Below are 18,466 nucleotides of genomic sequence, written 5' to 3'. Positions count from 1 at the left end.
CTTCTCTTCTCTTCTCTTCTCTTCTCTTCTCTTCTCTTCTCTTCTCTTCTCTTCTCTTCTCTTCTCTTCTCTTCTCTTCTCTTCTCTTCTCTTGTAATTGGACAGATAACCACAGGACGAGCAAACATAAATCAGCTGACTTTGACACACTGGGGAAACAAGCTGCCCCTACCTGTTGTGTCGTAATAGAGTGATAACTAAAGACAGCAGCTAACATATATTTATGCACTATCCTGTAACTAACTGTGCTGCCTGCATGCTTTTGGTCACTTGATCCTGATAGACATCTTTTACCAAATAGGGCCACATTTGTGACATTTTTGCTCTCCTAACAAGGAATACATTTTTGGCAACAAGTAGCCAGAGTTGGTGCATTAGCTTGTAAAGTTTAATAATAGCTTTCAGCAGGATCTAGTGCGTTTCACGACAGAATTCAGTGTAAGAAAAGTGCCTTTTCCCCCTCATTTTAAACTGCTGTGCCAAAGATTCACATAATTTAAATAACAAGTCGTAAAGTTATGTTATTTTGAGACTTAAAAATATTACGCATAAAAGCCGTTAAATGTGTTTTGCACTTATCATAGCATAAAATGAGCAGAGAATCAGAGGCTCATGGTAGTTAATACAGTATAACCAGTTGTTTATATTTGCCAGGTGGATATGAAATGCCTGCGTCAGAGACTGCTCTCTGTGTCTGTCTGTGAGTGTGTGCTATCCTTGACTGACGTGGACAGTGTTTGCTTAACCTCTTCTGCGCTGCGCTGCCACGGCCTTGTCAATTTAAGTGTATTTGTGTGTGTGTGTGTTTCTGGGAGTGAGAGGGAGTCCAGCAATGGCAGCTTTCATTTTTCATGTTCCCAGCAGTATTTTTTCTAAACAAACCTGCTGAGAAGCAGAGTGAGAGATAGAGGGGTTTGAATCAACACAAATGAGTGATATTTGCAATTTGTTTTTTTCCCTGGACTGGTATATAATTGTGTGTCCACACACACCCCGAGAGAAAACATGCATTTAAGAGATTTTTTTCAGGATTTGTATTTAGCGGGATTATTAATTTCACTTGGCAAATAATCCCACCCTGCCACCCCTTTCACTTTACAGTGTCACTGCAGAGAGGTGTGCGCATGGTCTCATGCTTTTGCCTCATCTGAAAGATAAGGCTGTGATTTATGTAACAGCTAAGCCCTTTCATATTGTGTATGTTGTACCTTACAAGAGCATGATGAGCAGGCTAGATTAATATTTATTTAGCACAGGCAAATCAAGGATTAAGCAGTCATCATTTTAGCTCTAATCCATGTCTCTGGTGAGATGCAGAGACAAAGAGAGGCAGATTACCAAACTCATAACGGCGCAAAACAACAATTAGTTGGCGACTTGCTTTCCTCGGTTGTGTAGGAAAAGCAGTTGACAATAGATTTGCAAACATGCGCAGAAGCAATAATGCACACACACAAGCGTGCGCGCATACAAAAGTTGCGTTTTGCTCCGTCATCGCTTGGTTTCTTAATCTATTGTTGTATGCCTCTTCCTGGCTTTTAACTTCTCATTTTCACCCTCCCTCTCTCTTCAAAAGAATCCCTCATTGAAATTAGCAGTGGTTTGTCTGATTCACTCATCTGACGTAAATGTGTCTCATGATCTTTCCACTGTCCGAACACAGATGCACACACACTCACACAGCTCTCAGATACACACAGACTGACACACATCCATGAGCAATGAATACTTCTTTCTTAGCTCCAACCACGTGGGACAGTGACAGTTTGCGTAAACTGTGCAAGTGTGTGCGTGCTAGCGCGTGCGTGCGTGTGTGTGTTACAAATTACTTGGAAGTCTGTAAATAAAATTACATTCTTTGCTAATTGAGTTAAACTGCTTTTCTGGAGATGTGGCAAAAAGATGAAAGCTCCCTGTGTATTTTATGTGCTTCCATGCTACAAATCTGCTTCCGTGCCGGTGCGAGTGTGTTGGAAAGTTAACTAGTTTGTTCTGAGGGCTCTTAGGTGCTTAGCGATGGGGATACTGCACAAGGTTTGGCTACTTCTGTCCTCAAGCCTAAATATGCAAAAGTTAGCCCCACAAAACAGCTAATCAAGAGCAGGAGCTGGACTTTAAGAAAGCAAAAGGAAAAACACTGTCTGTGTGTGTGTGTGTGTGTGTGTGCATGTTATCTGTAGGGGGCACCCCTAACATAAGGAGCAACAACAAGTAACAGCGAAGGGGCCAAAAAAGAGCATTGGAGAGCTGCTGCAGTGGGGTTTGGTAGGGTGGGGGTGGAGTGGTGTGGAAGGGGTGGGGGGTCCAAACCAGATGTGAGGGTGATTGAGAGAACATAAAAAAAGAGAGATAAATAAAAAGAATGAACAGACAAGTCGTGCTGTGATAGAGAAAGACCGGGTGAAGCACACAGAGAAGGAGAATGCCATCCTCAGTTCCCCTTTGCCCTCCTTCCTCTCTCTCACCCAGCCTCTGAATGTTAATGGCTTTCATGCCCCCCCCTCGCCTCCTCCCATACGCACACACATATATCCCTCCCCATGGACACTAGCGCATTGTTTGCGGCAGTGCTTCTATTCTTTCAAACTTAATTACCTTCTTGCCTTTTGTGGCGTCAGGGGCTGGAAGTTTTGCTCCTTGGCAGTGGAGGTCGTCACACATTCTTCGTCAGTGCATTCCCTTAATCTGGCAAGTGAAGGGGTGGGGTGGGGATTTTTTGGGGTGGTGTATATAGTTTGGAGTGTGTGTGTGTGTGTGTGTGTGTGGGGTGGGGGGGTCAGGCAGAAAAAAAATCAGAGGAAGTCCTGAGAATGAAGCTTCTACCAGTGTGTGCACTTCTGAGGTGATTTTAGTACCTCAGTGTGCACGTGCACGCATGTGTGCATGGTGATAATAGTCAGGACATAGGCTGCCCTTTGTTTGTGCGGTTCATTTCCAATCAACCCTAATTAACTAGAGAGTGTTTCCAGATTGCCAGAAAAAGAAAAATCCCCACTTTTTTTTCACTCCCCTCGGTCTTTGCTGTTTGGAGTTTGAGCAAAAAGGGAGAGAAAAAAGAAGAAGTGGAGGCATTAGCTATGTAGATTGCCTCGCCTTTGATGCTGGAAAAAAATCTTTAGCAAGGGCAGTAAGTGGTGACTGCGACCCAGCAGTGTCTGACTGTTTATTTTCATGTTTCAGTTTGAGTTAAGTTTGAAATATTGCCTCTTCAAAGGTGTTAGACTTGTGCATATATTTAGACTGGACCGTGTAAGCCCAAAGTCTGTTTGTAAGAATGCAAAATCCTGTCAAAGTTGTCTTATATCCGTTAAACCTTGTCTCCAACAGGCTGCAGATAAACACGCTGACCCAGGATGCACATGCAGCACAAACTTCTAAAGTGAAATGTATTTAACTGTGCTCGAAAATCAATGAGAAATCCAAGTCTTTGGAGGTTGCCTCTAAGCAGCGACTAGAGGAACAGACGTTAGAATAGAGGCTGGTGTAATCTGACCCTAAATCAGATTTTAGAAGCCATCCGTGACTTGCTGGAAGAGAGGAAAAAGACAAACACGGCCCCTGGGTTTGCTATTTTTCCCACCTGGTCAACATTTTGTTTTTGCATAGCACTCTGTATGCTGTTTGCTTCCTGTTAAATTCTCATTTTGAGTTTTTCTTTTTTTTTTCACAGTGTTAGCCAGATATGTTTTCTCTAACAATGAAATTTCAGGTAAGGGCCTGAGGGGGAGTTGGGTGTATTGTTACCTGAGCAACCAATGAGACCAATTTACTTGTCATCAACCTGAGGAATAGATCCTGCATACCTGCTCTGCAAAAAGAACAAAAGAACAAAAAAAAAGACCACTTCTGCCCTCTACGTTTCACCTTGCTATACTCCTTCTTTCCCCTCCTCTAAACCTTCTTGTCTGTTCTTTTTCCCTCCACCTACAAATCCAAGATCATTGATCATGTGAGACGTAATTTTGATTTTGATTTGCCAAAAGGCATTTTTTTGCAGACTAGGTAATTTGTCGAACAAGATTCCTGTGCTAAATGGAGTGGCGCTTTAGGTGTCTGGGCCTTGCCTTGCAATAATGATAAGGTGTCTTTTGGTAATGAAGGCCTTTGCTCACGAGGGAGACACAGGCAAGAGGACAAGCAGACAGGAATGGGTGTGGAGGAGTGGAGGGGGGCATCATCAGGGAGATCTACTGCATCCAGTGTCTAATATTACACCCCCAGGCAACAAACAGTGGCTGCATGAAAACCCTTTGTGAGGTTAAGAAGTAAAGGAGACCAAAAAAAAAAAAGAAGCCATCGCCTGCTTATCCCTTTACAATTTTCTCACTCTGTCCTTTAAGACTTTAAACAGAGAGCATTAGTCCCTATTCTGTGATTGTGTCCATATGTGCGTAGTGTGTTTGTGCATACGTGCATCAGTGCTCTTTGATGGCTGCCGAGGCCACTCTTCTATTGTGAGGAAGGAGATAATTTCCCTCCTCCTTCATCCACTTCGTTTTCCATCCCTCCGTTTCTGCATGGCAACAAATAAACAGGTCTAATTAGACCAGAGTAGGCCTATTCATGGCACTGACAGTGGGAGATGGATGCAGGGGCTTTCACAGCGTCTTTCCCCTTTGTCTTTGGCTAACGCTTGGTGACATTTGATTGAAGATTTGGTGTTGGACCGAGGGGCCACATGCCGGGGGAGAGCGACGACCTTCTAGAAGACCTCAAGGAATGGATACCTAGCAATAGTCTCATGCTGTCTCCTGACTTTGTCGGTGGGATTGTCTTAAAGAATAAGCGTGAATTTCAATTCGACAGTCATCAGGCCCCGCTCAGATGTGCCCCCAAACAGCCTGACAAAAAGAGAGAAAAAGCTCCATTTTAGAACTTGGATGGCCACATCACAAAGCACAGGTCTGTCTAATTTCAGTGTTTACAAATGCTGTAAATAGCCACCACAGTATTAACAGCACTGTCTGCCACTGCATTAAAATGTCAGACACTTAGTGATGAAGAATTTGAACCTAGCAGATCCCTGTGTAAACAAAGACGGCAGTGTGGCGACATTACAATTACAGGTTTGTCATTGAACAGGCAGCAGCTCCGGTTAATGCCTGATACTCTGACAGGAGGACAAAAACAGGAGGAGACTGTGACATCACCAGCACCCGAGGGCCTCCGGTCTGAACTGTGGACATGTTGTAACACTTCTACTAATATCAGCTGATTTATTGCAACTTTTCGTATATGTACACTACATTGATACTCATAATGTCCCCATTGAAACTTCTTTAACTAGAAGCACTAAACTTGAGTTTATTATCACTCAAGTGTGATAGAAATTGTTTGTTTTTCCAGAAGTCCTTTGGTTCATAGTGCCTCTCTGCCTCTCAGGGAGCTACTGAAAGCAGCTGGAAGGGGTAGGGGAGAGAGAGCCAAGGGGAGGGGGAGAAAAACAATAGGCCGAGGGAGTCTCTTAGCCCCTTTCACCCATCAGACCTAGCGGTGTCCAAAGCAGGCATTCCTGGGCTATTATTTGCCTCTCACTGGATCTGATCTGCCACTTTAATTACCTTAGCGTACGTGGGTGTATTTGTGTGTGGGTGTGCGTCTGTGTCCGTGTGCATACGTGTGAAAGCAAGGGGACATGCTTAATTAAAAAAACAGAGGAAGGAGCAGCTCAGGCCATCTCTTTTGTTCTTCCGTTAAAAGAAGGGAACTGTTTCTGCACTCTGGAAAAACCTGGGCTTTAACACTGTTTTCTCTCTTTCCCGTGTATCTGCGTATCGCTCTGTCACAGATGCACAAATGAAAGTAGTCTGGTTGGTTAGCAGTGCAGAGGAAGCCAGTGGGGGACAGAAAGAGGAATGTTTCTTAGCTAGTAGTAATATGATATGCCTTTAAAAAAAGAAAAAGAAAGAAAGAATGAAAAAGCAGAAGCGGGCACTGCTGCCGTGAAAGGTGTGAAACCTTGGGAGTGGAGCAAAACAAAAAAGGAGCGAGGACAGAGAGTGATCACGAGTTATTATATAGATCCTCGGGCTGTGAAGGTTTTGGCATTCAAAATGTTACTTTAAGCTTAGAGAGGTACAAGAGGAAAATATTGGATTCCCTTGACAGTTAGACCAGACATCTCATTACTTCTCTGTCCAGCTATGCTAAATTAACACATGCTGAAGGGATCAGGAAGACTTCAAATGCTTACACCAGACTGTCTTGCATCATATTGCCTTTTCACAAGCGCTTGCAGGATAAATTAAAAGCCAAGACGTTAGCATTTCACTAAAGATCAGGCATCCACTGTTTTGAAAGCAGCTCCTCTTTTGAGTCCCCACACGAGGCCAAATTATTGAGAGACACCAATACTCAGGGGTTAGTGCAGTCGCAAACACTACGTTCACTTTCTTTCCCACCACACTACTGCCAAGCAAACAACTTGCGCTTATTTCGCTCTAAGTGCATTAAGCAGCAGTCTTCTTTGTCAGTTTTCTGTAGGTGGCAAAATTAATGGGATCAATTAGAATCACTACCATTAAAAAATGAACAGTTATGTTATTGTTGGCAGGCAGTACACATGTAAACAGCTGCTAACCTTTTCACCTATGCCAGTGCCAAGTGCTTATCCATAAGACATAATTCCATACTTAAGGAGATGCATAATTCATAAACTGCAGTGTTTTATGTCCGAGCTACAATTCAAAGGGGGTAAGTCACCAACGAAATGACACCACTGACAAGTAGTAAATCCTGCCGTATGTGTCACATTTACTCTCAAACCCGCTACTTCTGAACAGCTTTGCCCTCAATTACGGTTAACACAAGAGTGTATGTGTTTAACTGCAGGAACATGCACAGTGTGCTGTTTTGGCAATATGTGATAATAATGGATGGTAGAAAGCGGGATAAGCTGTCATTTAAGTGGATGTATTAAAGCCATTATTTGTATATAATTGTTTCCGTCCTGCCAGCTCAATTTTGTTTTATTATTCCGTCACATAAGTAGCTCGGCTATGTCTAAAATTAACACAAAAGTTGGGGGAGAAAATGACTCAGTGTGAGTGTAAATAGCTTGAGTCCTTGTGGCATTACAGACATTTGGTCAGTTTTATCTCCTTGCTTGGTTGTAGCTAATTTAGCTGATGATCATCTCCAAGATTGGTGTCTTCAGCGAAACATCCCAAACAAACAACACACATTATGTTTTTTTGCAGGGTTTTTGTAATTAAACATTCATAAGTATCTCGTGTAGGTTTTTCAAGAGAGATAAATTGTTAGCATCTTGCAAGAAACCTTGAAAATATATATATTTTTAAGTTTGCTCTGAAACTTTTAGTGCAAACTCTTGTGCTGGGAGATGATTTTGTCATGCACATGCCACACATCTACCTCCATCCTCTTGCCACATTCACGCTGAACTGATAAGCACTGAAAATTCATTTTCTGCTCCTTGTGAATTTTTTTTCTTCTTTAATCTCACAAATAGAGAGATACAAAGTGAGAGGCAGAGAGAGAAAACATCATTTCTCTCTTTTAATCTATCACTAGTCCCCATGGAATCATCTCTGGGATATGTCAGATTAGACCTGATTATAGCGCGTGCACACACATGCAACCACAACCGCACTCACACACATGTTTGATTTCATTCCTCACGCTTTTACTGTCCCTCCCACTGGCTTTGTTTAGCCCTGGATTGTTGCGGATTAATCCTCTAATTGCTTTGTAGCTTTATTGTTAGGGAGAGGCAGTGTAGGAAAATAGAGGGAGAATTAAACAGCAGGTGGATTGGGTTAAAGGTTAACATGGCTCTTCAAAGCTTTCTTTTAATGCTAGCTCATTTACACGCAAGCATCTGAAAAGACCTGGTACTGTATCAAGTGAAAAGACACTGGCATCCACAACTAGTTCCCATTTGTTGCATTTAGCTGAGCAACAAAGTAGGTTCCTTTAAGCTGCAGTGGTTTTCCTTTTCTCCCCTTTATGTTTTTTCTCTCAGTTTGTTCTTCTATTTCTCCTCAGGTGATAACAAATTATGCCTGTGATTACAAAATGAAGCGACTGTGGCATGTTATGGGTGTTTGTGGGATTAAGAGGCTTTCTCGGCATTGTGTGGGGGTTTGTTGGAGCCCTCGAATTTGTGCCTTGTTGTGAAACACCAAAGGTTTTAGGTAGTGAGGGGTTGAGAGATGGGCAGCCACCCAGGATTGATAACATCTCACTGGAATTCTAAACACCATTCCTCTTTGAAGCTTGTTCTGCTTTTTTTTCTCTTACTATCGCTGTTTTTTTCTCCGTGTTGCATTAAATGACAAGTGAAGATTATATTTTTTAAATTCTTGATTTTTCTTACAGTGCTATACAGTGCTCCACCATTCCTCATGGCACAGACACACTCTTGGTTCTACTGTCCAAACAAAGCCTACCACATAATTTCAGGGCATTACTAGCTTAATAGTTGCTGCCCAATTAGAAACTCCGGATTTGTAAGAGTATGCCAAGACTTATTTTCCAATGACTAAGAACCTCTATAATTCACATTATTTCTCATAATGCAACACGCTAACTTGATGGGTCATTACCTCTGTTTGTTAGTTGCTGTGCTCACATATGTGGTTTTAAGAAAGTAAAAGAGAAAGAACGAATCCAAGGCCAGTTCATGGCCATATGAAGAAATAATCTTTAAACACAGAAGAGTCCACTAATCAGATGATCAGGTTATTTCTTTAAACTTTCCAGCTGCCAACTGCTGTGCAGCTGCTTTGTTCATAAATCCACTTAATATTGGATTTCTGGAGTGCCATTTGAACAGTATAGTATATATGGTTTGTACTAGACTGCCATATAGGAGGTGTTTTCATCAGTGGGACTTCAAGTTGTTCTTGGTTATTTTGTTGTAGAAAACTCAAAAGCTCTGAATTTTGTTAAAATGGGTTAATTTAAAAACCTTTAGAGAAATCCATCACATATTTAGCACTTGGTTTAAGTCATGTCTTAAATTGACTTTTAAAGGAGTTACCAGTGATTTGGAAATTGCCTATTAAGTCTACTGTTGAATAGTATTTGGTAAATCTCTGATGTTCTTTCTTGATTTCTGTCGTTCTCCAACTCAGGTCCCTGTTGGGCTGGATGAGATGAGATCCCTATGTAGTGGTCGTCATGGCAACTTGTGACTCTCCCCCTATGGTGTCATCACGGCAGCAGGAACATGGTGGCCAGAGGCTGGATGCGGCTGCTGAGGACAACTCCGTCATCGCCATGGAGACCAGTGTCGCCAACAGCACCAATGCCAACAACAACCAATCGTCACCTGCTGCCATTGGAGAGCCAGAGAATGGCCTTGGAGAATCCGTTGTGAGTCCGCTGAGGTCCACTACTACCCCCACCACTGTCAGTGCAACCACCGACCCTGTAACTGAGCAGAGTCGAAGAGAAAGCTTTACTACCGGTAACAAAGGGAGTGTTACCGGAACTTTACCAGGAGGAGGAGGAGGAGCAGCTTTGGGTTCGGACTGTTCTGCCCCTGCCACATCCCCCGTGGCACCGGCAAAGGAGATCCCCTGCAACGAATGTTCTAATTCCTTCTCCAGTTTACAAAAATACATGGAGCACCACTGCCCCAACGCCCGCCTGCCTACCACTGGAGGTCACGAGGAGGGTGAGGAGGTTGAAGGGATGATAGGGGACGAGAGCGAGGATGAAGGAGACCGTGAGGTGGGTGCTGCAGAAGTGGGGGAAATGAACAGCGAGATGGAGATGGAAGAGGATAGTGATGTGGAGAACCTGTGCGGCGAGATCATCTACCAGCCCGATGGCTCTGCCTTCATCCTGGAGGACTCCAAAGAGCAGCGTGGCAACCAGGGGGAGCTCTCTGGGGCTCTCCAATTCAGGGGCCTGCTGTCCCCCCAGACCTTCCCGAATACCCAGGTCAGCAGTGGTCAAAGTGGCCTGAGCCCAGGGGGGGAACGGTTGGAGCAGCCCGCTGCACCCATGTCCTTCTACCCCCAGATCATAAACACCTTCCACATTGCCTCACCCTTTGGGAGTAAATCCCTAGCGGCTGACCACCCCTCCTTCCCAAATACCTCAGCTGGAGGGCTGGCAGGCGCTGGTCCTGTGTTGCACAGTTTCCGTGTGTATGACCTCCGCCATAAGACCGACAAAGACTATCTAAAGGCGGATGGTGCAGCCAAAAACTCCTGTGTGTCCAAAGATGTCCCCAACAATGTGGACTTGTCCAAGTTTGAGGGCTGTGTGGCGGATGGGCGGCGGAAGCCTGTACTGATGTGTTTCCTGTGCAAGTTGTCTTTTGGCTACAGCCGTTCCTTCGTGACACATGCTGTCCATGACCACCGCATGACCCTGAATGAGCAGGAGCAGAAGCTGCTGAGCAACAAGCACATCTCTGCCATCATTCAGGGCATCGGCAAGGACAAAGAACCTCTTATAAGCTTTCTGGAACCAAAAAAAACCCCAAACTCTGTGCTACCCCACTTTCCCTCACCTGCCAACTTCCTAGGGCCAGACACGGGGCTCCGCGGCTTGTGGAATGCTTTCCACAGTAGTGGGGAGAATGCAGATTCCCTTCAGGCAGGTTTTGCCTTCCTAAAGGGCAGTGCCAGCAGCTCCTCTACTGACCAAACCCCCAGATCCCAAAGCATGCCAAAGGCTGAGACCAACCCAAACCTCGGGGGAGGGGCTGGTGCCCACAGAACCCCCAGCGGGAGTTCTGCTGCTGCTACCACTGGTGGCAGCCTGGAAGGGCGGAACTCTGATCGTGACCGCAAAGGCCACATTAGGGACACTTGCACTTTGCAACCCAATGGGCCAGATCTGAGCCAGTACCCGCCCATTAAGCGGGAGCCCGGTACGGTGGGAGGAGAAAGTCCAGAGCAGGATGAGGATGCTTATTCCAGTGGTGGTGGAGCGGATATGGAGGCAGAAGAGGAGGAGGAACAGGTCATGACGATGACAGGCCAGCGGGCCGACAGCACCAGTAGCAAAGATTTCCCTCTCTTAAACCAAAGTATTTCCCCCCTTTCCAACAGTGTGCTAAAGTTGAATAGTGACAGTAAAGGCCCTGCATCCACTTCCCTTTCCTCCTTACCTGTTAGTGAGAAGCTGGAGATGGAGAAGAGCCGTTTGTCCACTGCCCTGGCAGCTGCCAGAGAGCGGGAGAGCAGCAGTGACTCAACCAATGAAGGCCTGGCAGGACGGGATGGCTTATCACCATCCTCAAACCCCCTTGACATGATGACGTTGCGCAGAGACGATGAGAGTCCTGGACCTCTGCATCAACACACAGGAAACCCAAGTACACCTGGAACTCCAGGGACTCCTGGAACCCCAGGTCCTGGTGAAGGGTCACCAGGTAGCGGAGTAGAGTGCCCCAAGTGTGACACGGTCTTGGGATCCTCACGATCTCTGGGAGGGCATATGACAATGATGCATTCAAGGAACTCCTGCAAGACGCTGAAGTGTCCCAAGTGTAACTGGCACTACAAGTACCAGCAGACACTGGACGCTCACATGAAGGAGAAACATCCAGAGTCAGGTGGATCGTGTGTGTACTGCCGCACAGGACAGGCTCACCCTCGTTTAGCCAGAGGAGAAAGCTATACCTGTGGATACAAGCCTTTCCGTTGTGAGGTCTGTCCATCTTATGTTTCATGTCTGTGGAGTTCCATTTCCCTCTTTTTTTTTTTTAATTTTGTGAAATTGTCAAATAAGGAGCGTTTCGCTTATGGTTTGTTTTTGTTTTTTGCGTGGATTATATATAAGTTATATTTTATTTTTGATTTACCCAAAATTCCAAAAAGTTTGGAATTAAAAAGGGAAAAGAGGCAGTTGGATGTTATTTTCTCTTTTCTTCAACATACATTGTAGCTTTAAGGATACATTTTGAATTATAGTGCTGAACAACAAATCAAAAAACAACTATTATTTGTCATTGATGTATTTAATGTTTATCATACATCATTACTATTATTAATATTAATTCCCAATGTTTGTTTCTCTTATAGGTATGCAACTACTCAACCACCACCAAAGGCAACCTAAGCATCCACATGCAGTCAGACAAGCATCTGAACAACGTGCAAACACTCCAGAATGGTGGAAGTGAAGCACAGTACAACCACAACCATGCCAACCCTGTGCCCAGTGCAAGCCTTGGTGGAGGTTGTGGGGCACCCTCACCATCCAAGCCCAAACAGAAGCCCACTTGGCGCTGTGAGGTAATGAAACAAACAGAGCATCATTGTAGCGCCGTGGCAGCAACATACCAACTTCCTTGTTGCACTGTCCACACAATGAGGCGGTTATTTCCCTATGCGTCACTGTGTCTATTATTTTTCTTGGCCACATCGTCTGACCTTCAAATTTAAAATGGAATTTCTTATACATTCTAGTCTTCATCACCATAACCATGGTAATAAAATGCTTTCATGTCCTGTTTTGTTGTTAGCTGTTGTTTTCATGAAATTCTAAGTGGGAAAAAAGTGCTTTGCTGATAACAATCACGCTGGCAGAGTTAGACTTCCTAATACACTTATATTGTTCCACTTTTCTTCTAACAGGTTTGCGACTACGAGACCAATGTGGCACGAAACTTGCGAATCCACATGACCAGCGAGAAGCACATGCACAACATGATGCTGCTGCAGCAGAACATGAAGCAGATTCAACACAGCCTCCATCTGGGCCTGGCTCCAGCTGAGGCAGAGCTTTACCAGTACTACCTGGCTCAAAACATGGGCCTTGCGGGTGTAAAACTGGAGAACCCAGCCAGCAGCAGTGGCCCAGACGCTCAGATGATGATCAACCCCTTTCAGCTAGATCCTGCAACCGCTGCCGCTCTCGGATCTGGTCTAGGTGAGTGGTACTAAATTTGAAACAAAGCAAAACAAAAAAAAAGAGATGGGAAATGGCAGGAAAAAGGATATTTCTGCTTATGATGTGAGAAAGTTCCTGTTTTGAATTTTTGGCCTCAAGCTTATTCTTTCAGTTTACTTCTGCTCATTTATCACTGGGCCAGTTATTCTGTTTTATCTCATATATCTGATGCTATCTAGGTATTTTTTTTTATCTCTCTGCATTTTCTTCTTTCTGTTGATTTTTTTTATTTATCTTTTTTACACCTTCTCACCTTCCTTTTTTCTGCTCCCATCTTTAGCCTTGGCCCCATTCCCTTGCCCCCCTTTTCTTTCTCTTTGGCTCTTATCTCTGCTCTCATATTGTCCCTCTGTCATTGTCTCCTTTCTTTGACCGCTCTCACTGATTAAAAAATGATTATGAGATGCCACATGAGAATTATTCTTAATCTTTCATTTGTAATTTTCTTAAGTCAGCTTAATCCCCCACCATACACACCCCACCCCACCTTTGCTCACCCTGGAGAGAACACACACATTAGCACACAAATACACAGACACACACTCGCACACAGTAGGAAGCGGATTCCCGTAGGAGTGAGAGAGATTTAACAATGACCCCGCAGTGTTGCACACCCACTCCCTCCTCTAGTGTGGAGGTCACAGCCCAGCTAGCAGATGTACTCTCACTGAATTACAGTGATAACAGACAGCTCCCTATAGTGAGCACAGCTGTCCATTGCATACATAGATAGGTTTTTAATATATATATGTGTCTGTGTGTATAGATAGATACCCAGATAGACACTTATATGCACCTTCTAAATGACAAACAGTGTGATACTTTCACATTATCTTGCGTCCGTGTGCTTTTTTAATCCAGTGCACACCCACACATATCACACACATTTGGCCATCCGAATGAATTATGTAGAAAAGATTTAAATGATGTGTAATTGTTAATACCTCTATACACTTAAAAACACAGTATGAGCTTTGGTAACATACATAAAGGGACAATGAAGGGATCAAACGAAAGTGTTAATTACATTTGTATGAATGGCCTTTTTTAGGAAAAAAAACTGTGTAAAGCATTGATCAGCTTTTCAAAAATCTGTGCGTATGTGAGAAAAGACTGGAGCCCTGCAGCCGTTGCCCCACCACAGCTGAGACCAGTAATTAAAGCTACCTGATGAGCGAGTTAGCAAGTTGAAAAGGATGATTGTAATTGATCCTGATTCAATCCTATTAAGGTTTTTTATAGACAAGACTTTGTAAGGAGCCCTAGTCCTCTGCAAGGCTTTATTTTATCAAATCCTTTTGTGTGAAAGAGGCCTGCAAAGACTCACTTCGCTTTCCACACTTAATTTCATTTAATAAAAAAAAATCTTTTCCCCTTTTTTTGTACCTCTATCCTTTACTGCTCCATATGCATTCCAAGCTTTCATTTTTACTATAGCGTTGGCTTTTTGTCACATTACTTTGTTTTTAACATTCCTCTTGCTGTGCTTGCTGCCTGCCTCCTGTCTGACATGTTATCATTGTGTGCTTTCAAGTATTTAATCCTTTTTTGAGGTTTTACCTTTTACACTTCCATCTCAACTCCTCTCCAACAGTCTAACCTAGATTTTCTCTAATTTTATCCTTAGTGAATAATGACCTATCAGCAGAGTTGCGTCTTACAAGCGGTCAGCTGATGGCAGACGACCTGTCCCTGGTTTCCTCAGCTGGAATCGGGGGCATGTCCTCATCAGATCCCTCTCTGTCCTCCTTGTCGCCACCTATCAACGACCCCTCGCTGCGCCTCTACCAGTGCGCAGTATGCAACTGCTACTCCACAGACAGCCTGGAGGCTCTCAACGCCCACGTCAATGCCGAGCGCTCTTTGGCCGAAGAGGAGTGGCGCTGCGTGGTCGGCGATGTCTACCAGTGCAAGCTCTGCAGCTACAACACTCAGCTTAAGGCCAACTTTCAGCTGCACTGCAAGACAGACAAGCACATGCAGAAGCACCAGCTGGTGGCTCACATCAAAGAGGGTGGCAAGGCCAACCAGTGGAGATTAAAATGTGTGGCGATTGGCAACCCTGTGCACCTCAAGTGCAATGCCTGTGACTACTACAGCAATAGCGTGGATAAACTGAGGCTACATGCCACCAACCAGAGGCATGAATCTGCCATCCGCCTCTATAAGGTAAAAACACTATTTACCCACGCCGTGTCCTGCAAAAACCAGTTCGTTAATCTCAGCTCTTTGGCCCTGCTAAGAAATAAGCAAACAAGCAGTAGAACAACACTGCCTACGAGTGAGGCTGAAAATGAATTTCTGAAGATAATTTATAAAGAAACAAAAAAACATATGGTTCTGTGTTTTTTGCAGGACACCGATGTTACATCTCATGACATGCAGCCTAATACAGACAATAGAATTCATGTTAATGCAGATCTAGCAAGGACATGCGATTCAGAGAGCACATACTTTATTTTTTGTTTATTTATTGTTTTTGGTTCAAAACAAATGACCCCACTCTCCTAAGCGTAGTGTGACACACATATAAAGTTCCTGTGAGAGTGGAATGACAAAGATGGAAAAGGTCAGTGCAAGAGTACCGAGGAAGATCCCATCTGATACGGGTATATTTCCTGTCTGTTATCAGCTGGCACTCTAGTTCCTTTTAATCCTTCACAAGTGAAGTACCAGCAGAGAAATATTTTTCCCCCTTCATTGTCAGGGCCTAATGACAGTGCCAACAATAGCAGCACTATTCATGTTACTCTTGATATTTGACTTTATGTGAAGCTCAATCAGACGCAGGAGAAACCTGACATTTTATGCAGTAATTATTTCGAGCCTGTTCTATATTTTGAAATATTATAAAATGATAGATTAACTATGAAATGTTAAATCTGACTTTCATTTATATAACTACAATAATTTTATGATTATTTATAAAAGAAACACACCCTGTTGGTTACATCATCTTGCACCAGAACTGTAGCTTGTTTTGTTTATTTTACCTTTAATTATTCAGTTTTAATTTACCACAGCATTACCACACTAGTTTCCTGTCAGAGCTGTATTAATTGAGCTACTTAACTAATTAAAGTCTTCGCACTCAGAGCAATAAATAATAAAAAGTTAATCTAAGGAAATTCCAATATGCCCAATATTTGGCATCTTTCTGCCACTTTATATATTTAAGTAGATTTAATTTGTTAGACTTCTCCTTCGTTTTAATAGGATGCTATTACATTTCCAAGGCCTTGACCTACAGGCCTGGATCAAGTGCATTACATTAATGAGGATTTCTTTATTACTGTATTCAACATTTGGCAGTGGGAGGTGTTTGAGCGTGTTGTTTCTTAAACGTGGAGGCAACAGGGGTTAGAACGTGTAGAAAATAGGATCCTATTGACAGAAATATATATTTATTTTTACAGGGATAAACCCATATTTCTAGAATAATAATAAGTACAATAATAAAAGGACAGTTCTGTCCTCTTATTTTCAAACTAGAGCTGTTTTTTTGTATTTTTAAGCAACAATAAAAAGCCAACTGCATTTTGCCAACAATGAAAACACGAAACTCAGAAAAGACGTAATGTGCGATAAAGTTTTTATGATTTGAATCTGCAAAATTGTGTTTATGAAGCAGCCTCACTTTACAGACTTCAGTCATCATCATTTATTGTGCATGCGTTGTGTATGTGTGTGTGCACTGTGTCGCATAGTAATCTTAAAGGAATTACATTTATTTGAAAATCTGCAACTGATTCTTCCTTACACTTTCATGCCTAAACTGGATTAATCACATTGGCATTCTTGGGGTTATTTAAAACAGTCTTCACTTCAACAGGATGTACACATTGTCACAGGATTGTCCAGCAGCCTGGAAAAAAAGGGGGCTGGACTTGGCATGGGATGAGTTGGAGATGTCTCTACTCAAGGAACATTTTTAAATTATGAGCAAATGCTGCTTGCACATTGGCCCACATTAGCCAAGGTCCTAACCTATAAGATCAGCTTGATTAGATGACTCAAATCAAGTCTCTTTACTGTCATAGGAAAACTTTACCCTGTGTGTGTGTGTGTGTGTGTGTGTGTGTGTGTGTGTGTGTGTGTGTGTGTGTGTGTGTGCCTTTGCGAACATGTGTTTGAAAGTGCTGAGCAACTTTTGCCTGCTCTTTCAGTTGATTTAAAATGAGGCAACAGCCAGTTAGGTTACCAAGGCTACACTAAACACTGGCAGCCATTTAATCAAGCAAAAAGCTATTTATAACAGTTGTGATTAAATGTACAAAACCCAAGAAACAGAATAAGCTGCACAGAAACAGAACCAAGGGGTGCGCCTGAACATATTCCTGCTTTTGTTCATATTTTTGCTTTCCAAGAAACATTACGTTATGCAGCAGAGCATCTTTTTAGGCACGCAGAAGCACAAGATCAGCCAAGGCAAGAGAGGGTCATCCAGTGCCCCCTCAGTGCACCCATGTACCCCTGCATCCCATCTAGCCACCCACCTACCCCCAAAGGGCCTCCACAAATCTGTTCCACAGATGACGCTTTTAATGCCTTTGGCAGAAATTCCTCTATTTTACCCTTGGACATGTGGTGGTAAAGCCAAGCGTGAGGGAGAGAGAAAGTACAGACAGAGCAGAGAGCGGTGCAGAGGGAAAAAAAATCATTTCTTTATTTGACCAGAAAAACACCTCTCCTTTTATGTATTGGCAGAGGTGAAAAGCACATGGGGATAGAGGTAGCTTGGCCGGGCGCATAAAAGATCCGAGTGTTGACGACTTTACCATCTGGATTTTTTTGGAAACACAGAATATCTTTATGGCATGGGAAACCATTTGAAGATACAAACAAAAAGCATATTCAGGAGATTTTATGGCTGCTTTGTCGCAGCAATGGAGTACTTCTGAGGGGAACTGAGAGTTTGAAATAGGTTTTTTTTTCCAGACTTTCAAACAGCAAGAGGGAAATTACATTAGCAGCACATGGACATCAAGTCATCTGGTGTCCAGGGCACAGCAGGTGGTGCAGGAAGTTACAGGCCTTACATGGAATAACTGAGGAGTACACCTCATCCCCTTTAGAGGGGAAATATAGGGAAAGTGATCAGGGCTGGTTGGTACCACTCAGGTTGTTTTTTTCTACACAGTATCTCCTAATATAGAATTTAGCTGGTGTGAGTGTGGAACCTCGCTTCGCAGGTATTATCACAGCTGTCCAGTGCAAACCTTTATCCCCTTACAAATAATGTAAACAACAAAATAGAAGATGTTTTAAAATAGCATTTGTATGCTGGCAGCCTGTGAGGTAAGTTCTGCACTAAATAGTGTTGTAGCATAGCGTGTCCTTTGCTGGAAGCACTTGTGTTTGGCTTACCACTGAATATGATGATATATGGCTGATTTTTAATAACAAACACTGGGCTTAATAAACATGGAGACGGGGGTAAATCTGTCAGTGCCATTCACAAGTGCTGCCTGGCTAAGTAGGGGGTTTAGTTTGTAGTCTGTGTGTGTGTGTGGGTGTGTGTGGCTGTGTGTGGCTGCAGGTTATTAGAGGATCTGGACAAAGCGCTGTGGTCACTGTCATTAGGAGT

General features: G+C 43.4%; 1 protein-coding gene across 6 annotated transcripts in view; it reads left to right on the top strand.

Annotated features, from left to right (window-relative positions):
• The window catches only part of zfhx4 (zinc finger homeobox 4), a 93,995-nt gene that overhangs the window by 24,966 nt on the left and 50,563 nt on the right, over positions 1–18,466 (top strand). For all 6 annotated transcript variants that reach the window (XM_005912029.2, XM_005912028.2, XM_005912030.3 and 3 more), the window contains exons 2-5: positions 9,099–11,634; positions 12,009–12,221; positions 12,564–12,858; positions 14,507–15,048. In XM_005912029.2, coding sequence (XP_005912091.1) covers positions 9,145–11,634; positions 12,009–12,221; positions 12,564–12,858; positions 14,507–15,048 — 3,540 coding nt within the window. In that variant the 5' untranslated portion in view covers positions 9,099–9,144. The remainder of the gene's footprint in view (positions 1–9,098; positions 11,635–12,008; positions 12,222–12,563; positions 12,859–14,506; positions 15,049–18,466) is intronic.

This window comes from Haplochromis burtoni, unplaced genomic scaffold, assembly GCF_018398535.1.
Source record: "Haplochromis burtoni strain Fernald_Lab_line unplaced genomic scaffold, NCSU_Asbu1 Contig_1, whole genome shotgun sequence".
NCBI lineage: Eukaryota > Metazoa > Chordata > Actinopteri > Cichliformes > Cichlidae > Haplochromis > Haplochromis burtoni.
Note: the sequence above shows the minus strand (reverse complement) of the source record. Positions and strands in the feature narration are given on the sequence as shown.